The 18,539-nt window shown below is 40.9% G+C and overlaps 1 protein-coding gene across 1 annotated transcript in view; it reads left to right on the top strand.

The window, feature by feature from the left end:
- THSD4 (thrombospondin type 1 domain containing 4) overlaps positions 1 to 18,539 on the top strand; it is a 654,719-nt gene that overhangs the window by 52,830 nt on the left and 583,350 nt on the right. Inside the window, exon 4 of the mRNA XM_050967929.1 lies at positions 9,601 to 10,031. Within this exon, the coding sequence (XP_050823886.1) occupies positions 9,601 to 10,031 (431 nt within the window). The remainder of the gene's footprint in view (positions 1 to 9,600; positions 10,032 to 18,539) is intronic.

Below are 18,539 nucleotides of genomic sequence, written 5' to 3' on the forward strand. Positions count from 1 at the left end.
TGTGGCTCTCTGAAGAGTTGAGGCCAGTGGGGTCATGCAGAAATCACAAAACAGAGGTCTCTGCCCTTGAGTGCAGGTAGTGAGAATTTACTAGATTACTACAAAGATAAAGCTAACATGTTCATTGCTGTGTGAGGTGTTTACCCAAGTGTTTATTCCCATACCTGTTAAGTTTTTTAATATGACCAAATATTATAAAATATTAGGAAATTTTCATTTATGAAACATTACTACATCTTCAGTTTCATGCACTACCAGTTAGATGTGAAATATTTCTGGCTTTAAATATTAGTGTTATTTCCTCTTTTGGGACATTCTCACATAGTTTCAATAACTGCTGTCTAAATCCCAAGATGTGGATCTTGTTTCTTCCTTGTCTAATGGAGGCAATGTTAGAAATTGCACTGGATTTTTAATAGCTTATGGACTGCTGGTTGCAGTGAAATTTTTGATTCAAAGCCAAAGTGATTATACATATTGGAAATATATGAAGGCATGAGAAACTGCTTTTCTGTTCTACAGGCAACCTATGTCAACCCACCGAGGGTATATTTCATGAAATATAAACAAACGTTAATTATAACATGGCATAAGGGGTGAAAGTCCTTTGAGAGCTCTGGTAAAGATTTCTAAGTATTATTAGTAAACAACGAAATAGTTTTAGGTTGTATCAATGGAATCTGCCTTAAAAGCCGGAAAAGTATTCAGATTTCCATAGAATAACTTAAAATCCCGAAATCCTCAAAAGTCGGGAGATGAACAATGAAGGGATACAGCTACCTAACTCAAGCCACATATTCTCCCCATATTATTAACCAATGTGACTTATACCATTCCACTCAGTCTCAACTTTGCTCCCTTATAATTTACATAAATATATGTAAAGTTAGAAAGATGTGAGTAGGTGATTGTAAAATCATCACTTACTGTTTCCACCTCTGATTTACACCACCCACTTAAACTTAACATTGTCTGCCAGTAAAATTTTCTAAAGTATATGCAGTAGTAAATATAATAGATGGGTTTTTGATAATCTCCTACTAATTCGTTTCACCTTTTTGCATATTTGTACAAATTTTCTTTGAGGCAGTATTGGTACTGCATGAGCATTATTTATGTGTGTGCAGGGGTGATGGTGATGGAGTGTGTGGCAGTGGAAACTGGCTGGCTCCATAGCTGTTCATTTCCAGGCTTTTCCCAAGTCTTTTGTAAAGGATTCCCCCCCCCCCCCCGCCCCCTAAAATATGTAATGTGTTTTAGGGACTGTTGTCTGGATTCTGTGGAAATGCACTTTTAACCTTGTCTGTCTTTTAAAAAAAAAAGTTTAAAAAGAAAAGGAAGGTTTGTAAATGGAAAAAGCCAAAAGTTTAAACTGGGTTGGCGTTTAAGATGAACAGGATAAGAGCCCTTCTTGACAGAGTTTGTGGCCCACCAAAGCAGAGCTCCCCTCCTCTGGCTGTAAGCGTAAGAACAGCCATGCTGGGTCAGACCAAAGGTCCATCTAGCCTGTCTTCCGATAGTGGCTAATGCCAGGTCCCTAGACGAAATGAACAGAACAGGTAATCATCAAGTGATCCATGCCTTGTCGCCCATTCCCAGTTTCTGGAAAACAGAGGCTAGGGACACCATCCCTGCCCATTCGGGCTAATAGCCGTTGATAGACCTACCCTCCATGAATTTATCTAGTTCTTTTTTGAACCCTGTTATAGTTTTGGCCTTCACCTGTATTGCCATGGTTGACTGCTCAAGGGTGTGAGCCATGTGACATTCCCCATCTATTGTATTGCTATGATTCCTTAGGGACATTTTTTACAGTGAAATTTAATCCTGGAATGACTGGTTTTTGCACCCAGCACCAGGATTGAAATTCTGCTCCAAAGGGAGTTTTGCCATTGGCTTCATAAGGCCTAGGATTTCACTCAAGGACTCTTCTCCAGACTATAAACTCTCTAGGGTGGTGGTGGTGGTGGTGGTTTGTTTTTTTTCTTCCCCTCCAACCCCCCATCATTTGTACAGTGCCCAGCACAATAAGTCCCTGATCCCTTGTTGGCAACTTTAGGTACTATTGTAATGTCAATTATAGTTGCATATAACCCATTTCTAGATGCTTTGGTTTCATAATGTCTTTGAGAATAATATATAAAGTAATAAAGCACACACAATCTATCATATTAAATTTTCTTCTATAATATATGCTAAGATTGTACACATTAATAACAATGCTTTAAAGTTTACATTTTACTAGGAAAATAAGAGAACAAAATACTATATATGTGCAAGTTTTGGGAGTTAAAATTGTAAGAGAAACTAAATCTTGAAATCTCTTTATCTTTTTTGAGTGTTCTGTTTCACATTTTTAACATAGTATTAGGATGAGCGTGTGTTCTTTTCATTCCCCTGAGTTTCTCAAGAGAAAAAACAAGAGATGTGCAGCTTGCAAGCTCTGTAGCCTTCATGAATGTAACTTTGTCCATAGGGCCAGTCAAGAAACATTTTGTAAAATAATTCCAAGTTTTGAAATTGTTTAACATGAAACAAAAATGAGACCTTTAGAAAACTCTACCCAAATAGCCAACAACCTGTTTGGGGTACTCACTCCAAATCAGGCTGAGCAGGGAGTTGAACCTGGTTCTCCCACATCCCAGACAAACATCCTGAACACTAGGTTATTGGCTATTCTGTCACTCTGTTCCCCTCCATCCAGAAATTCAACCCTGGACTTGATGAAACTATTGTCCATAATATTTCTTTAAAAATTTTCAGTCAGCTGTATGTGTCAATTCCTTACGTTGCAGCTATTTGCTTTATGTACTCAGTATGCATTGCCAGAGGAACTTGTAAATTTCTCTGAAGCTAATGAATTTATGGAACTACTATACAAAAGTGCTGTAAATTCTTTGGTCTGGAACTCGGCAGCTGGCTGCATCTTTACAAGACCCAATACCCCTTGCTCTGAAGTGATTAATCCTCCTGATCTTACCCTCTCTTCCAGCTTCAACAGCTGAGCCTGTAAATTCCCCTAACATACAGGGTTAATTAGCTTCCTATGTACTACATCAGCCTTCATGTGCATGGTTAAGAACTTGAATTTATTAAGGTCAAGAAAGTGTGTGTTGGGGTTACTGGCCCCTTTAAAGGAAGATGGGCCCAGCCCCACATGTGACTAATTAACTGCATCCCAGCCGAGGCTGTGGGGCTAAGGGTCAGTTGATAGCCTGAAAAGGACCTGGTTCTTATAAAAGCAAGCACTCAGCTGGGCTAGAGAACTGTCAGAAGGCTTCTCTAATAGGGGAAAAGAACCCAGCTACTAGATGACTCCCAGGTAGATGGTCTGGAACATAAGAACTGAAGGAGAAGATAGGTACCTGCAGGAAGTCCCTGAATCAGGGCACAGATCTGGAGGGGCTGAGATAGGGGAGGAACATGTCTCTGAGCACTGTAGCCAAGGGGGGGCAGAGGAGCTACTTTAGCTGGATATGTTGTCCAGGTATTTGGCTTAACCAATGAATTAAGGCAAGTGCCTGAAACAGACTTGGCTCTGGTGTTGGTTCTTTCCTTGACTGATGAAAGAGCCCACCAACCTGCACAAAACCTAATGTTAGGCTCTTAAATAAGTAACTTGATTCTTCTGAAGTGCTGAGCATTCAGCAGCTCCTACTTAAATCAACAGAGTTGCACTTGCTTAAGTTGGGGTTGAGTTTGGTCCTGAGATCTAGTTCATGCTTCTATTTCAACCTGGCTAAATAGTTCCTTTCATCAGTTTCAACTTTTGCAGATATCTGCTGCTAGTTATACTTGAGATGAAGACTTCCCACAATATCAGTCCAGCATATTAACAGTTTCCCTGACTGCATATTTCACAATGTTGGGGTGTGTTCATAGCCTTTTTCTCTGTTGCTATAGAGAGAGAGAGACTTCAGTTTGTTAATCTTGGGCACATTTTTAGTCTTATCTTGGGCACAGATCAAGTCTCATGATTATACTTGGGTGGGTTCAAATACAGCTGAAGGCTGTGTGGGATTTGTCCTCTAGCTTAAGAGCTGTAAAAACACACACACTCATTCTTTCAGTTTCAATTAAGAGATACTGGTGACATGGTCTTAATGACCCCTCTCTCAGAAAAGTATAGTTTTCTACCACAGAGTAGAGGGTGGTGTGGGATGGTGTCAGTCTTACCAGCATGAGGTTGGGAGAGGCATGTGAATTACAAATGTGTAATGCAAATAACCCTAAATACATGCTGATAAATCTTTACTATTCAACTTCATTATGTATTCTGTATACGGCACATTTCAGAAAAACTGTTTTAGGCGTTGTCTTTAGCTCCAAATAAGATAGTCATGCCTTTGTAATTAACTACAGTGATTTTATTGAATAAAAATGATTAAATAAAACACAAATGAATTGAGTTAGTACAGTTCCTTTTTTACAAACTGTCACCAGCACCTCTTTGTTGTTCAATTTGGTATCCACCTGAGCTCCAGAGGCAGCTGATGGCTTTGAACTTTGCCATACTCTGTCACAGCACTTAAAGGTCACAGCCGCATTTAATGCTCCAGACCCCACAAATGTGTTTTAGAAAACTTTAAAATATTTTATAGGGACTTTTTTTTTTAAATATCCCTGAACCTATAAAATGAGGTGCCTTAGTTACCATGAGTCCCACTATGCCAGGCATAGAGGGATTTATTAAATCCCTGGACACTTTAAGGTTAGAAGACCCTTTTCAGATCATTTTAGAGGTGTTTAAACCCACAAATTTAAAGTCCCAAATCTGAGTCTTTCCAGGACCAGTGTGTGCTGGATTCTGTTGGTGCCTGAGGACCTCCCCTTTTCTATGTTGCAAAACCCCTGTTTTACCTCTCACAAGGGCTACAAGAGACCAGATTTTAAACTTATGAATTTTTAATATGTTGAATCACACCCTGATTGTGCATTTGTAATTTTTTTGAGTGGTTACATAAAACATCTGTTCAGGTGTCAGTCTAAGTTATGGTAGTCCCACATGCCCGAGTAATTCTCATCCAAACTATGGCTCGGATTTCCAAAAGAGCTTAAGGGTATTAGTGGACAAATCGTATTCAATTGGGTGCCTAACTCTAGGGCTTTTGAAAATTCTACCTTTATTATTATTTAGTAATAATAAACTGTGTTCAGTATGCATTTCCCCTGCACTCTGCCCACTGCTCCATCTTTGCTGAGGCTAATTGAACAGTCTAAATCTCTGAGCTGCTTTGAGCAGCCACTTGCTTTCCCCCAAATATGGAATTGCCAACAATATTTCTCTTAGCTGATGCCCAGGACAAACAATTGTCTGTTTGCTGTGACATATCTAATATCTCACAACCCAGCAGAGTAGAAATGGGAGATTTATACCCCTGAAAGAGGAAAATCTAGCCTATCTCTCTTTGCACTTGCTTCTGGCCCTGGAAATTCCTGATATTTTGGAGTTTAAATTAGTGACATTTTTATATGTAGAAAAGCTATTTTAGGAGGGTGAGGAGGGGAGATTTTAGAAAATCCCTGACCTTGGGTTTTAAGAAGCTGCTGTTTGTCTGGATTGCAGCCTTTGTTTCTGAAAGGTGATATTTTTTTTTCATGAGTAAAAGTATTTATTAATTTTACTTGTGTCTGAATTTGTCTGAGAGTTCATGCAAGGTGTTTCACTCGTACGGTATGTTTTCCTCTGAACTCAGTTAACAAGTATCACAAAAGCCAATATGAAGGAGTAACGTGAAGGAAATCACTGACTCTGTTTTCTTACTCACATACAACCGACTGATCAGTCTTTAGTATTTTCTGTTTCCCTGCTCATCCTCCCCTGTACAGGTGTGCTGCAGAGGCGTGGCAGAAGACTTCACTCTTACCCTGTACCCATTTTCTGGTTGCATGAGAGCAGCTTCAGGCAGCCTGCTACCACACTGTAGCAGAGCTGGTGGAACTGGAGATGGGAAAATGTTATCTTTCTGAAAGGTTTACAGATCAGGGCTGCAGCCTGGAGTAGCATGTATTGCAGCAACATGAGGTCCCAAGTCTGGAAGCAGGTTGGCTCTGGGGGTTCAGGTTGTCCCACAACTGCATTACATGAACTTGGAACCCCACATCAAAAAAGCTTTTGGTTCCAGGTGCATTTACAATTAGACTGGATAATACTAGTTAATATACAATAGGAAGCAATCTTCTCTTTGGGAAGAGGGACTAAATGGCCTAATGGATTACTTCCATTTGTTGAATCTGTAGACAAATGGATTTAGGTTTGGTTTAGGAAATGGTACTAGTTTCACCATGTGTTTCACATTCTCCCCTGACACATATGCAGGGGAGGAAATAAATGTTATAAGAACTCTAGATAATTTTAACTGCAAACGAAAGGTCATAGTGATAAAGAAAACAAGGCTCCCACTATCTCTTGCTAGGTTCTTCTTTCAGACAAATACATGTTACACAAGGCACAACTGAAGTCTTGAAGGGAGAGTAACAGACATGATTAGAGCACAGGATTCAGAGCCAGGGACCTCTGAATACATAGGTCATCTTAGGCTACGTCTACATAACTCTGCATTTAGAACTGGGGGTAGGTGTGTGTGGGTGCATTTAGAACTGGGGGCAGGTGTGTGTGGGTGAATGGCAGCACATGCTAGTGTGCTGTATGGTAACTGTGGGTGTGAACTAAAAGGTACATAGTTTAAATTAACGTAGTTCAGTTTAAAGAGGTCTGTGTAGTCCAAACTGCGGTGCTATTTACATGAGCCCTCAGACTCCAACTCCTTTGCAGCCTTGGGCAAATCAAAATCTGTTTTCCCAATCTGTGAACTGGGAATTATGCCCACTCAGTTACCTGCTAGGACTGATGTGAGAATTTAGCTAATGTTTGTAAAGTGCTTTGAAGATGAAATATGCTATGTAAATGCTGTCAGATCTGCTATCTAAACTTCCCCTTTTCCCAGAATTTCCCCAACCTGTGTGCGTAAGTCTCATTAATATATATACCAGAGTATAAGACATGTTAGACTTTTTTGTTTACTGCCTTCTGATTTAAATACCTAGATTAAAGCCCGCGGTGCTATCTCAGCAGTAAAATTAGACATGAAGGTGGGTGAAACTACTTTCCTGCTGCCTTTAGCCAGTCAAAGTTTCATTTTGTCTGAAACAATTCTTGCTATATTGAGGTCTGACAGACGGGAGGATCTTTCTCTGGCAGGTCAACACTTGTCACTTTTATGTCTGTTTCTCTTTCTACGGAACATAATGGATCATTTTTAAGTGGTTGTTTGAGCTTGTTTGCGAACTGATAGACTCTAATCATTGTCTGGATGAATGCCTGTGGCTTTGCAAAAAGTTGCAGTGAATCACCATAAAAATGATGACTAAGCAATCCAGACAAATTAAATTTGATGTTTCTGATGAGAATGAACGTTTACTTCCATGACATGGAAATTTCACTGCAAACTGGGGCGGAGTGCAAGAAAGATGATGGATGATTATCTTAATCTAACGTGTGGCAGTTTTATATTTATGATAGTGCTGTGTTAACTGAGTATTTATATATAAATAGTAAGTGTTCAGTGAAGAAACTGAAAACTGATGAATGATTTAGTTGTTTGGTCATATTATAAGCCAGTGCTTTTCTATTATTGGAAATAGATGCAAATATAACTGCCAGAAACCAGTACCTTGTTGCATATTGTTCATAATTTCAACATTATGTAGTTATTTGGTTGTACAGGCAATTGAGTTTAATAGGCTGATGCCAAATGGGCTACCCATGGAAAAAGAAATATTAAATACAGAGACATCTGCTCCTGTTTTCTAAGTAACGTTGCAGAAACTGAGAACACATCACATTAATACAGATGCTTTTTATTATTTGCTAGTTACAATTTAATGCAGGTTTTTTAATGTGGCTGGTGATGAAAGAGTGAGAAGAACCTCGGAGGGGGGGAATGTTTCAGATTATATAAACCACAGCTGACAGTTAGTTACATAGTCCACCACAAACCCTGTTCTGGCTTGGGTTTTCATTTTGTAGTAGTGTATTCAAGCCATATTTGCAAACCACATTCCACTAAAGCCTTCCCATGTTTATAGCTATCTGTTCAGTAATGTGCTCTGACTGGCTGAGGGGGTTTGCAGTTCAAGCAGACTTTGACTGGAGACAAATATTTAGTTGTTAATCTCACCCCTACACATAATGATGCATGGAACAAAACCATTAATGGCAGTTATGTTATTAAGTAGCCATCCTTTGAATAGAAAATGTGACTTAGAGAGAGGTCTGTGAGTCTATCTTGTAAAGATATGAGATGGCTGCATATTTGTACATGAAAGAGTATAAAAAATTATTCACGACTATTCCATCTTTACCATTCCAAGTGAAATGTTCTTTGGAATGTATGGTTCTTCAGTGGATAGACCAGTGAACAAATTTATTGACAGGAACGTTACCTGTAACAACAAGTTTCAGCAAACGTTACAAGATATTTGTGTAAAAAAAGACTTCTGAATATCCATAACCATAAGTATTTGCCTTGGAAAGTTGATTAGAAGACTAAAGGCTCATCCATTAAGAGCAAGTAAACTTGTCATGAACTATGTCTAATCAAAATGCCTTAACTCTTGAATTTCAAATATGAAATACTCTACCCAGTACTAAAAGGTCTCAGTCATGACCCTGGGCTTTACAGAGGAATTAGGAAACCCATTACTGCCTTTGCAGGCTATCCTCATTGCTAGACACTGTGCATGAGGAAGAACAGGCCTGGGTTGTCTGCTGCTCCTCATGCCATGCAGGTGAGCGGGGAATAGGCTGTGCAGCTGCGAGAAGTAAGCTGCTCCAGTGAAAGCTGCATCATCTTATTTCTCTCTCTGAACAGCACAGAAGTAGATTAATAATCCAGTTCCTGACCTGCTTCTGAAGTTGTAAGGTTACAATCCAGCCCATAGCAGATTGCATTAATAGAAAAAGAAGAGGATGCAGTGCACTTTTTCAGTAATGCAGCTTTCTTGTCGTCTTTGATTTTGCTGCTTCTGTAAAAAGTTCAGTCTGAAATGTCATGTAAGCCTCAATCCACCACATGCGATCACTATTGTTCAGTCACAAGCAGGGGAGAAACAGGCAGAGACATCTTAGTCTCTGTCACAGATAACAAAAATGTAACTCTGATCTTTTGTTGTCTTTCATTCACTGTGTGGTAAGTGACTTGAGGTTTTTTTATTTAACTAATTTCCCCTCCCATCTGACTTTGCTGTTGATGTGGAGGAAAAAAATAGTTTTCCATCTCCACGCTTCTGAACTTTGCACTGAGCAGCATTTTCCACCATGGAGGCCAAAGGGAAATCCAGCCCTGTCCAGAAAGTCCAAAAACAACTTTTAGTCTGAAGGGTTGATGGTTCTAAGAGGGATGCTACCTCCTGTGCTAGCAGAGTGAAGCAAATGTCTGACATAGCGTCTGAATACATATAAATTAATCAGCTCTCAGTCAGCGTGGGTTCAATTTCCATGAGGATGGAATGAATGGCTTTTAAAAGCCAAAGTAGAGCTTTCCTTTATATTGCAGTGTAATTTCTAGTTACCCTAATTCTGTTCATCTTTGTCCTCAGGTTCCCCAGAGGATAGAAGAACAAAGTTCGGAAGACAGCAGTGCAGGAATCCCAGGCATATGGGGCAGTTGGGGCCCCTGGTCTGCTTGCTCTCGAAGTTGCAGTGGTGGGGTGATGGAGCAAACCCGGCCCTGCATCCCAAACTATTACCATGACAGGGCTTATTCTAGACCGGGGCAACAGTACCCAACCTTGGAAAGAACTCTTGCACCCCAGCATTCCCACCGTCGTGAAGATCCATTGACCCCTTATTCTGTCCATATTATCTCTGCCATCCGTACATCCGTGCCACTTCACAGAAACGAGGAGCAGGTTCAGAGAGGTCTTTGGGCTTCAGTTTCCTCCACCGGCCGCAATGACAGCCATCTGCACAGAGGAACATTGAGAGGCAGCCGGCATTCTCAAAGGCACAGAACCAAGCCAGAGAGGAGGTACTGTTCTTGCATGTGTAATTGATTTCATAGCTTGGTGTGAATGGTGTGTTTGAAGAATGTGTCTCTTCATGCCAGATATTAAATTAATTGATGGGCAAATCTCAGGGAAGAATAGCATGGGTCTGTAATATCCACAAACTGTTTTGGAGGGCTGTCTCGAGAGAGCTTGTGATACTCTGGGTACGTCCAGACTACCCGCTGTATCAGCGGGTAGCGATCAATTTATCGGGGATCGATATATCGCGTCTCGTTGAGACGCAATGTAGCGATCCCCAAACGCGCTCCCCATCAACTTCAGAACTCCACCACAGCGAGTGGCGGTAGCGGAGTTGATGGCGGAGCTATGGCCGTCGATCGCGTGCCGTGAGAATGGGAGCTAAGTCGGAATAAGATACGTTTTCAGCTACAGTATTCCCATAGCTGAAGTCTTTGTATCTTACATCGACACTGCCCCCCGCCCCCAGTGTAGACCAGGCCTTAGTGTATTATACTTCAATATCTGCTGTTTATGTTCTAAAACCAAAAATGAGTGTGATAATTTTGCCTGCAGGCAAAATAAAACTGCAAACTATATCTCCGCTTAAAATATAATTTTGTGATCTATTAATTTCCCCCCATGATCCATTACCCTTTGCCAACCTCATAGTAAACCTAGTAAAGGATAACTGTGCTATGCCCCTCAGGTACCAATCTCATCAGCCTATTCTAATTAGAAATAGTTTGAAATTTTGTCTTCAAACCTACTTGTGATGAAAAATGGCTTTTAAACCAAATTTTGCGTTCTGGTCAAAATTTCCTGTCTTTCAATAAAAACGACTTTTTGGTTTTCTGTTTTTTTGTTTTTGTCCCTTCCCTTTTTCCTATCTCTTTTGCTTTTTCTATAGAAAAACTGATTTTTTTTAAATAAATGAACCTTTTCTTTAAAAAAAGCTTACCTTTCCTAGCCCTTATTTTAATATCCACTGAAGTCAGTGTATATCATTTTAACAATTCAATCTCTAACAGCTCCCCTCTTCTGATTTAATATTAACTCTATGTTCCTGTCACTCCCCAGAGACAGAACTTCATTAGTTCATGCCAGAATCTCAAAGCTTAAAATATAGTTGAGAATGCACTTACCCTCAAGCAACCTGTGGCCATGCCCACCTTTGAGGCCTAATTTCTTGAGTAGACCTGCGATCCTGTGCTACCTTGTCAAAGTTTGCCTTTCTATGCTTTGTTTCTTTGCTCCTTCAATTTCAGCTGGCTTGCTGGTAGAGAACCCTTGTGCTTACCCTGAGATAAACCCAGCAATACACCCTTAGCTCTCCATTTCTGGGGAAAAGGGGCTGACTTGACAGCTTGCAGGAAACTCTCCCCAATCAAACAGCAGCAGCATACTTGTTCCCCCTATGTTTGTCTCAGTGAGGCCTGCACATCAAAGCTTACTTGGAAGCAGACTAGGTTCAGATGCTGACATTTCTAGTTCTGGGCAATTTCACTTTATTCTTGTTTCTCCAAAAATATAGAAATTAAAGACATAAAATATATGAATGTCCCTGAATCAGCAGTGCAAAGCCATTCTAAAACTGTCTGTCTGATCCAGCTTGTGGGGGGCCTTCCCTGCCCAGATGGAATCCTCTGGTGGGCTACAGCTTCTATAGCATTTCTGCTATCAACCTGCTGGACTTGTCTGGTGTTTTTGTCTCCACTCTGGCTATGCCTAGCTGTGGTAGCAGCTCCTGGGGGCGACTGGAGCAGCTTAGAGCAGCCTCTGCAGCTGGAAAAGGAGATGAACAGAACATTTAGGAGAAGAGAATGGGCAGAACTCAGTATTGAACATTGTGTATAAGTTAGGATACAGTACTACAGCCTCGTAATATGGAATCTTAAAATGAGGATAAAGCCTAATTCAGCTCTGCTTTCCTGGCAGCCAACCAGGAAAGTAGAGAAATCAGCAAATGTGAATGGTCTCTTAATGCAATTGAGAATGTAGAAACACTGAACTATAAATGGCTAATTGGGTAGAGTTAGAAAATGTAAATGGGGGTGAGGGAGTGGAGAGCTTAGTCCAAATTTTGACATTCTTTAAAATTTTAACTGGATTCCTTTTTGGAAGGGGCGAATAAACCAGTTTGGACCGTAGTGCTCTATTGTGGCTCTGGTTGTATTGTGTATATGTGGGGAGAGAGGTGTACTGCTCCAACAGGAATACTAAGGCCACGTCCAGACTAGGTATTAAAATCGATTTTAGATACGCAACTTCAGCTACGGGAATAACGCAGCTGAAGTTGAATTTCTAAAATCGAGGTACTCATCCGTCTGGACGGCGCGGCATCGATGTCCGCGGCTCTCCGTGTCGATTCCGGAACTCCGTTCGGGTTGATGGAGTTCCGGAATCGATGTAAGCGCGCTCGGGGATCGATACATCGCGTCCAGACTAGACGCCATATATCGATCCCCGAGCAATCGATTTTAACCCGCCGATGCCGCGGGTTAGTCTGGACGTGCGCTTAGAGCATTGTTTCCCAAACTTGGGATTCCGCTTGTGTAGGGAAAGCCGCTGGTGGGCCGGGACGGTTTGTTGACCAGCTGCATCCGCAGGTCAGGCTGATCGCGGCTCCCACTGGCTGCGATTCGCTGCTCCAGGCCAATGGGAGCTGCTGGAAGCAGTGGGGACGTACTAGTCTAGAGAAATTATGCAAGTGAAGACAAATGGCAAGCATAATGCCTATAGGAGATGTGCAGCAGCAGCAACTACTGCATCTCTTCTACAGCTATAGATGGCTCGCCCCTCCCCGCATTTGTGTCCTGCACATAACTGCAGGAAAGAGGGGCCAAAGTGAAGTCCTTCCCTCTTTCAATCATTTCAGGGGTTTGCATCAGTGCCAGTAGTTTTGGATGGTCTCTCTTCACATTACTGATGCCTTTTTTGTGGATATGCTGGGGGAAAAGAGCTCTGAAAACATGCTTTGTCCTCTCCTGATGACTTTGGGGCAGAAATTCTTCTCTAACTATACTGTTATTTTAGTTGAGACAGAATTATGTGGCCTGTCCCAATTGAGAGAAGAAGTAATTAAAGAAAGTGTCTGAATTTTTTTTTAAAGTAACATAGTACACTCAATGAAAATGATATCCACAGCATTTGAACTTTCTTCTTAGATTTTGGCAACTTCTGCACTATATATCTGGATGGTAGAATTTCATATCTGTCTCATGCAAAGTGATGATTTGGTGCTGGCAGAAGCTGTCCCCATTAAGCATAAATTGTTCTGTTACTATCGTAATTAAGTAGTAGTCATTTAGGCCCTGATTCTCCTGTTCAGGAAAGCACTTGAGCTCATACTAAATGCTTTTCTGAATTAGATTCTTTCCTGGGTTGTCTCCTGAGAGTACTTTCCAGTCTCAGTAACTGATCACAATCACTTCAGCTCTTCTTAACCACCACTCAAGTATCAGAGGGGTAGCCGTGTTAGTCTGGATCTATGAAAGCAGCGGAGGGTCCTGTGGCACCTTACAGACTAACAGACGTTTTGGAGCATGAACTTTCGTGGGTGAATACTCACTTCATTGGATGCATGTAGTGGAAATTTCCAGGGGCAGGTGTATATATATGCAAGCAAGAAGCAGGCTAGCGATAAGGATGTTAGTTCAATCAGGGAGAATGAGGCCCTCTTCTAGCAGTTGAGGTGTGAAAACCAAGGGAGGAGAAACTGGTTTTGTAGTTGGCAAGCCATTCACAGTCTTTGTTTAATCCTGAGCTGATGATGTCAAATTTGGAGATGAACTGAAGCTCAGCAGTTTCTCTCTGAAGTCTGGTCCTGAAGTTTTTTTGCTGCAGGATGGCTACCTTAAGATCTGCTATTGTGTGGCCAGAGAGCTTGCATATATATACCTGCCCCTGGAAATTTCCACTGCATGCATCCGACGAAGTGGGTATTCACCCACGAAAGCTCATGCTCCAAAATGTCTGTTAGTCTATAAGGTGCCACAGGACTCTTTGCTGCTTTAACCACCACTGTGCTTTGTTGTATGTAGGTTTACAATCCGTGGCCAGCTTCTCCACTTGCTTCTGGGGTACCGTAGAGTAATAGCAGCAGCTAGTCCTCCCTACCTCTGCCTTGCTTAATCTCTCTATCTCCTTCAGGAACTTCCTGTTTGCTTATACAGTCCTAGCTTCTGGGGAGTCTTCCACGCTGTTAGCCCCTCAGCAAGATCTCCACTCCATTAATTGACCTCCTCTGCCAACTCCTTGTCTTTCAGTCGGAACTCAATTAATGTAAACTGGTGGGGAACTGAGTGACAACGTGCTGAGTTAGTTCCTGAGTCAGCACAGGCTGTTACAGGACATCATTGCCATTTATTGTTCTGATGTTAGCTCTGTTCCCTAGGAGAGCATAGAGGGGCTTTTCAGTTAAGCATTGTTTTGATTAGAGCTAGTCAGCAAATGGAATTTCAAATTGGGATGAAAAGTCATAATTTATTGTGGAATGAAGATTCCAAAAATATTTTCTTTTGGAAAAACTGCAACAATCTTATCAAAACTCATCCCTCCCTGCTATTCCAGGTGTATTGCGTATTTTTGTAAGTAGTGAAATTGAAGAAGGAATACTGCCATAATAGGTGCTATGTGTATAGTAGGTGTGTGCAGGATTAAATCTTCTGTGGTGGGGAGCAAGCAAATTGCCTAGCACAGACTTGAGTGCTATAAAAATAACAGAACACTACTGGCCATCATGTACAACCCCCAGCTAAAACCTCTCCAGCGCATCAACCATCTACAACCTATTCTGGAAAACAATCCTCACTCTCACAGACCTTGGGAGGCAGGCCAGTCCTCGCTTACAGACAATCCCCCAACATGAAGCAAATACTCTCACTAGCAACTATACACCACACCACACCACAGAAACACCAACCCGGGAACCAATCCCTGTAGCAAATCTTCTTGCCTACTCTCTGTCCCCATATCTACTCTAGTGACACCATCAGAGGACCCAACCATAGCAGCCACACCATCAGGGACTCGTTCACCTGCATGTCTACTAATGTGATATATGCCAGCAATGGCCCTCTGCCATGTACATTGGCCAAACTGAACAGTCCCTACATAAAAGAATAAATGGACTCAGGAATGGTAACATACAAAAGCCAGTAGGTGAACACTTCAATCTCCCTGGACCTTCTATAACAGATTTAAAAGTAACTATTCTTGAACAAAAAAATTTCAGAAACAGACTTCAAAGAGAAACAGCAGAACTAAAATTCATTTGCAAATTTAACACCATTAATTTGGGGTTGAATAGGGTCTGGGAGTGGCTGGCTCATTACAAAAGCAGCTTTGCCTCTCCTGTAATTGACACCTCCTCATCTATTATTGATAGTGGACTACATCCACCCTGATCAGTGTTGACAGGCCAATTCGGTTCTCCACTTGTGAGGTAACTCCCTTCTCTTCATGTGTCATTATACAATGCCTGCATCTGTAACTTTCACTCCATGCATCTGAAGAAGTGAGGTTTTTTACCCACGAAAACTTAGGCCCAAATAAATCTGTTAGTATTTAGGTGCTACTGGACTCCTTGTTGTTTTTGTGGGTACAGACTAACACGGCTACCCCTCTGATACTAAATAATACTAGTGAGAGCTCATTGGAAAATAAGGTTTTCTTCCACAGAAAGATTGAACTTTTGGTAAAAAATAGAAAATGGGAAAACTTTCAGCTGACCACTGAGCATTTTTATTTGGAAGTACCATTGTGGTGCCTCATGTGAGTTCTGGTTAGGGGGAGATATGTCCCCACTCTTCTCTATAGGCCAGGTTCTCTTGCAAGAGCACATTTTCCATGATGCACTGTGGTCTCCTCTCTTGTTATGGTGAGTCATAGGAGATATGGTCCAGCTGGGTAGCCTGATCCATGGAGAAGGATGAAGGCATGAGGCATCCAGTACTCATTGCTATGGAATGGCAACTTTCAAGTGGAACCAGGGCATAATTCTGAATAATTTTTTATTTTTTGGTCTTAGACTTTTTTGATTGAGAAGTGGAAAATTTGCTGTGGAAAGCAGACTCCTTTCATGAAAAATTAGTGTTACTCGAAAACCTAATTTTTGACAGATTTTTTTTTTAAACGGGCCCTAATAAAAACCTTGAGGCTGCAAATAAGAGAGTTTTTAAAAAGCTGCTTTTAGCAGCACTGATGGTCACTGAAAAATAATCCTATTTTGAAATGGAAAGACGCAGATTCTCTTTCAGAAATGGCTTTGAAAAATACTGGATGTTGTGACTGTTGAGGAAGCTGTTGACAATAAAAATAATACATTTTCTTTAAAATGTGGGGCAAAGTAGTTAAGCATCTCCAAAATACAGTCCTTCTGACTTGCTTTATCTTCCCAGGTCTTGTGGAGGGACATTGATATTGGATTTTGTTCTTTTCTTTCCTTTCTCCTCCATCAATAATCCTTCAGGAGAATGCTTTTGTATTAGAGTTTACCATATGATCTTGAGGTCCTCTTGTTCCTCTAATGCAGGTCCTGTGTGGATCTCATAGGCCTCAATATATAGTATTGGTATGTTACCTGCATTCCTTGTCTTGTTCTTAATACTGTTTTGCATACTGTGCAATCCTTACTCACGCTGAGTAGTACATACTTTTTCAAATACTCCGTAGGACTATTGCATGATTCAGTGGTACAACACAGCCCCAATCCAGGAAAGGACTTAAAGTTAACCACATGTATAAGTATTGGCCCTAAAAATGGAAGTTTTCTTGAATCGGAACCCATGTAAATAAGGACTGCAGAACTGGTCCCTGTATCTTTTAAAAGGAATTATGGTACTGATTATCAGAAAATTGATAATAAAAATTAAATAACATACATTTAAAAAAACAAACCAAAGTTGCTTCCAATCTGTTCCCACTTGAATGCAATTACATTATTTGGCATGAAATAAAAATTCTTGTGAAACTGATTGGAAAAAAATACTTTTCATGTGCAATGGCCAATTTTTAAACCTCAGTCTTGGCCATTCTAATTTGTTTTAATTCCAAAGGGCTCAAATTTTATTGGTGATTAATGGGCAAGCCAAAGTCCATTTTAAAATCAAAGTTATCTTTGAGTTATACTACAAAAATGTCCCAAATCACCTCGGTTTGTCTTTTTTTACGTTTATAGTAATGTCTGAAAAAAACATTTGGGCAGGGGGCTTCTTTATGTTATGTTTGGATAGCACCTACCACACTGTTAGTGTTAACAGACTGCAAATAATACATTTCATTAACAATTGCTGCTCTCCTGGAGCATTGTAACTAGAATTTCTTCATAGTACATGTATTTATCCGGAAGCCATGAATTCAATAAGTTGAAAGTAGGGCAGGAGTTAAAAATGCTGCAGATCCCTTGGTTGCTAACTGTAGAATAGGGAGCACGCTCGCTTTGTCTGGAGAGCTAAGTGCACATTACAATTGTTTAACTGTATGATAATCTTATGTAATTATTTTACTTCTTAAGCATCATCTCTGCCAGCTGAGGTACTTGGAGCACTTGGCAGTTAAAACAATAGGAACAGGAACAAACCAGCATAAAATCGGTAGTGTAAAAATCCAGGTACTAAAGCATCTAAAAAAGAAGCAGTCACATTAAAAAGGGGGCTGGACCATGCAGAAAGGCAGAGCGTTGAAAACGGAGAACACCTTTGCAATAGAAATAACGTTGACAGACTAGAGTTTAAAGCTCTGAGAGCTCTGCATTTCTCACCAGTGAAACGGCGGAAATGAAGAGAGTTGAGGCCCCAGTCATGCAATTGATAGCACCCCACTGGCTTCAAAGGGTCTCGAGGTGCAGGGGCCTGCTCACATGTTTTAAATTTGAGGATCGGGGCCTAAAAGAGCAATTCAAATCCTAGCAGCTATGAAAGCGATAAATATTAAAGAACATGGGTAATTCCATTGATGTTGGATACTGGAAGATGTCAATTATCTCTGGCACCAGAAAGGATGAAGGATTCATCTTGAGTGGAGAAGGTGGGGTTGGCATTGCCTGCTCTCCATTGAGGGGATTTTCTGAGCTTGCTAAGAAACTGTGCAGAGTCAGCATATCTTTTAGTGGCACCCACAAGTTGGGCTGCACTGGCTACCTACACACCCCCATACAGTCGAGGGACAATTGCAACTTTTCTGTCACTGCTACTTCATCTCCCTCTGCAAGTGGAATTTTTACTGTGGAGCCCTGTGGCTGCATCAACATTGGCAGAAGCTGATGTGGACTCTGGGCTGAACTAAGCGCGTATGTGTATTTTTATTGAAAGAAGGGAAAATTGCAAATGTCAGTGAGATTTATGAGACATTAATGATATGGGTTGGTAACACAGACTTGGATAAACAGTGCAAGTTGAAAGTAATTACATCTCCCCATCCCCACACAAATGAAAAATCAGTCTCACTATAGTTTTGGAAACCTATTAATGAGGGAAGAGTTTCCTTAAGGCATTTCTGTATGTGGAAAGGGGGTGAAAGGGAGGATTTGT

The sequence above is a fragment of the Gopherus flavomarginatus genome, chromosome 9 (assembly GCF_025201925.1).
Source record: "Gopherus flavomarginatus isolate rGopFla2 chromosome 9, rGopFla2.mat.asm, whole genome shotgun sequence".
NCBI classification, from domain to species: Eukaryota; Metazoa; Chordata; order Testudines; family Testudinidae; genus Gopherus; species Gopherus flavomarginatus.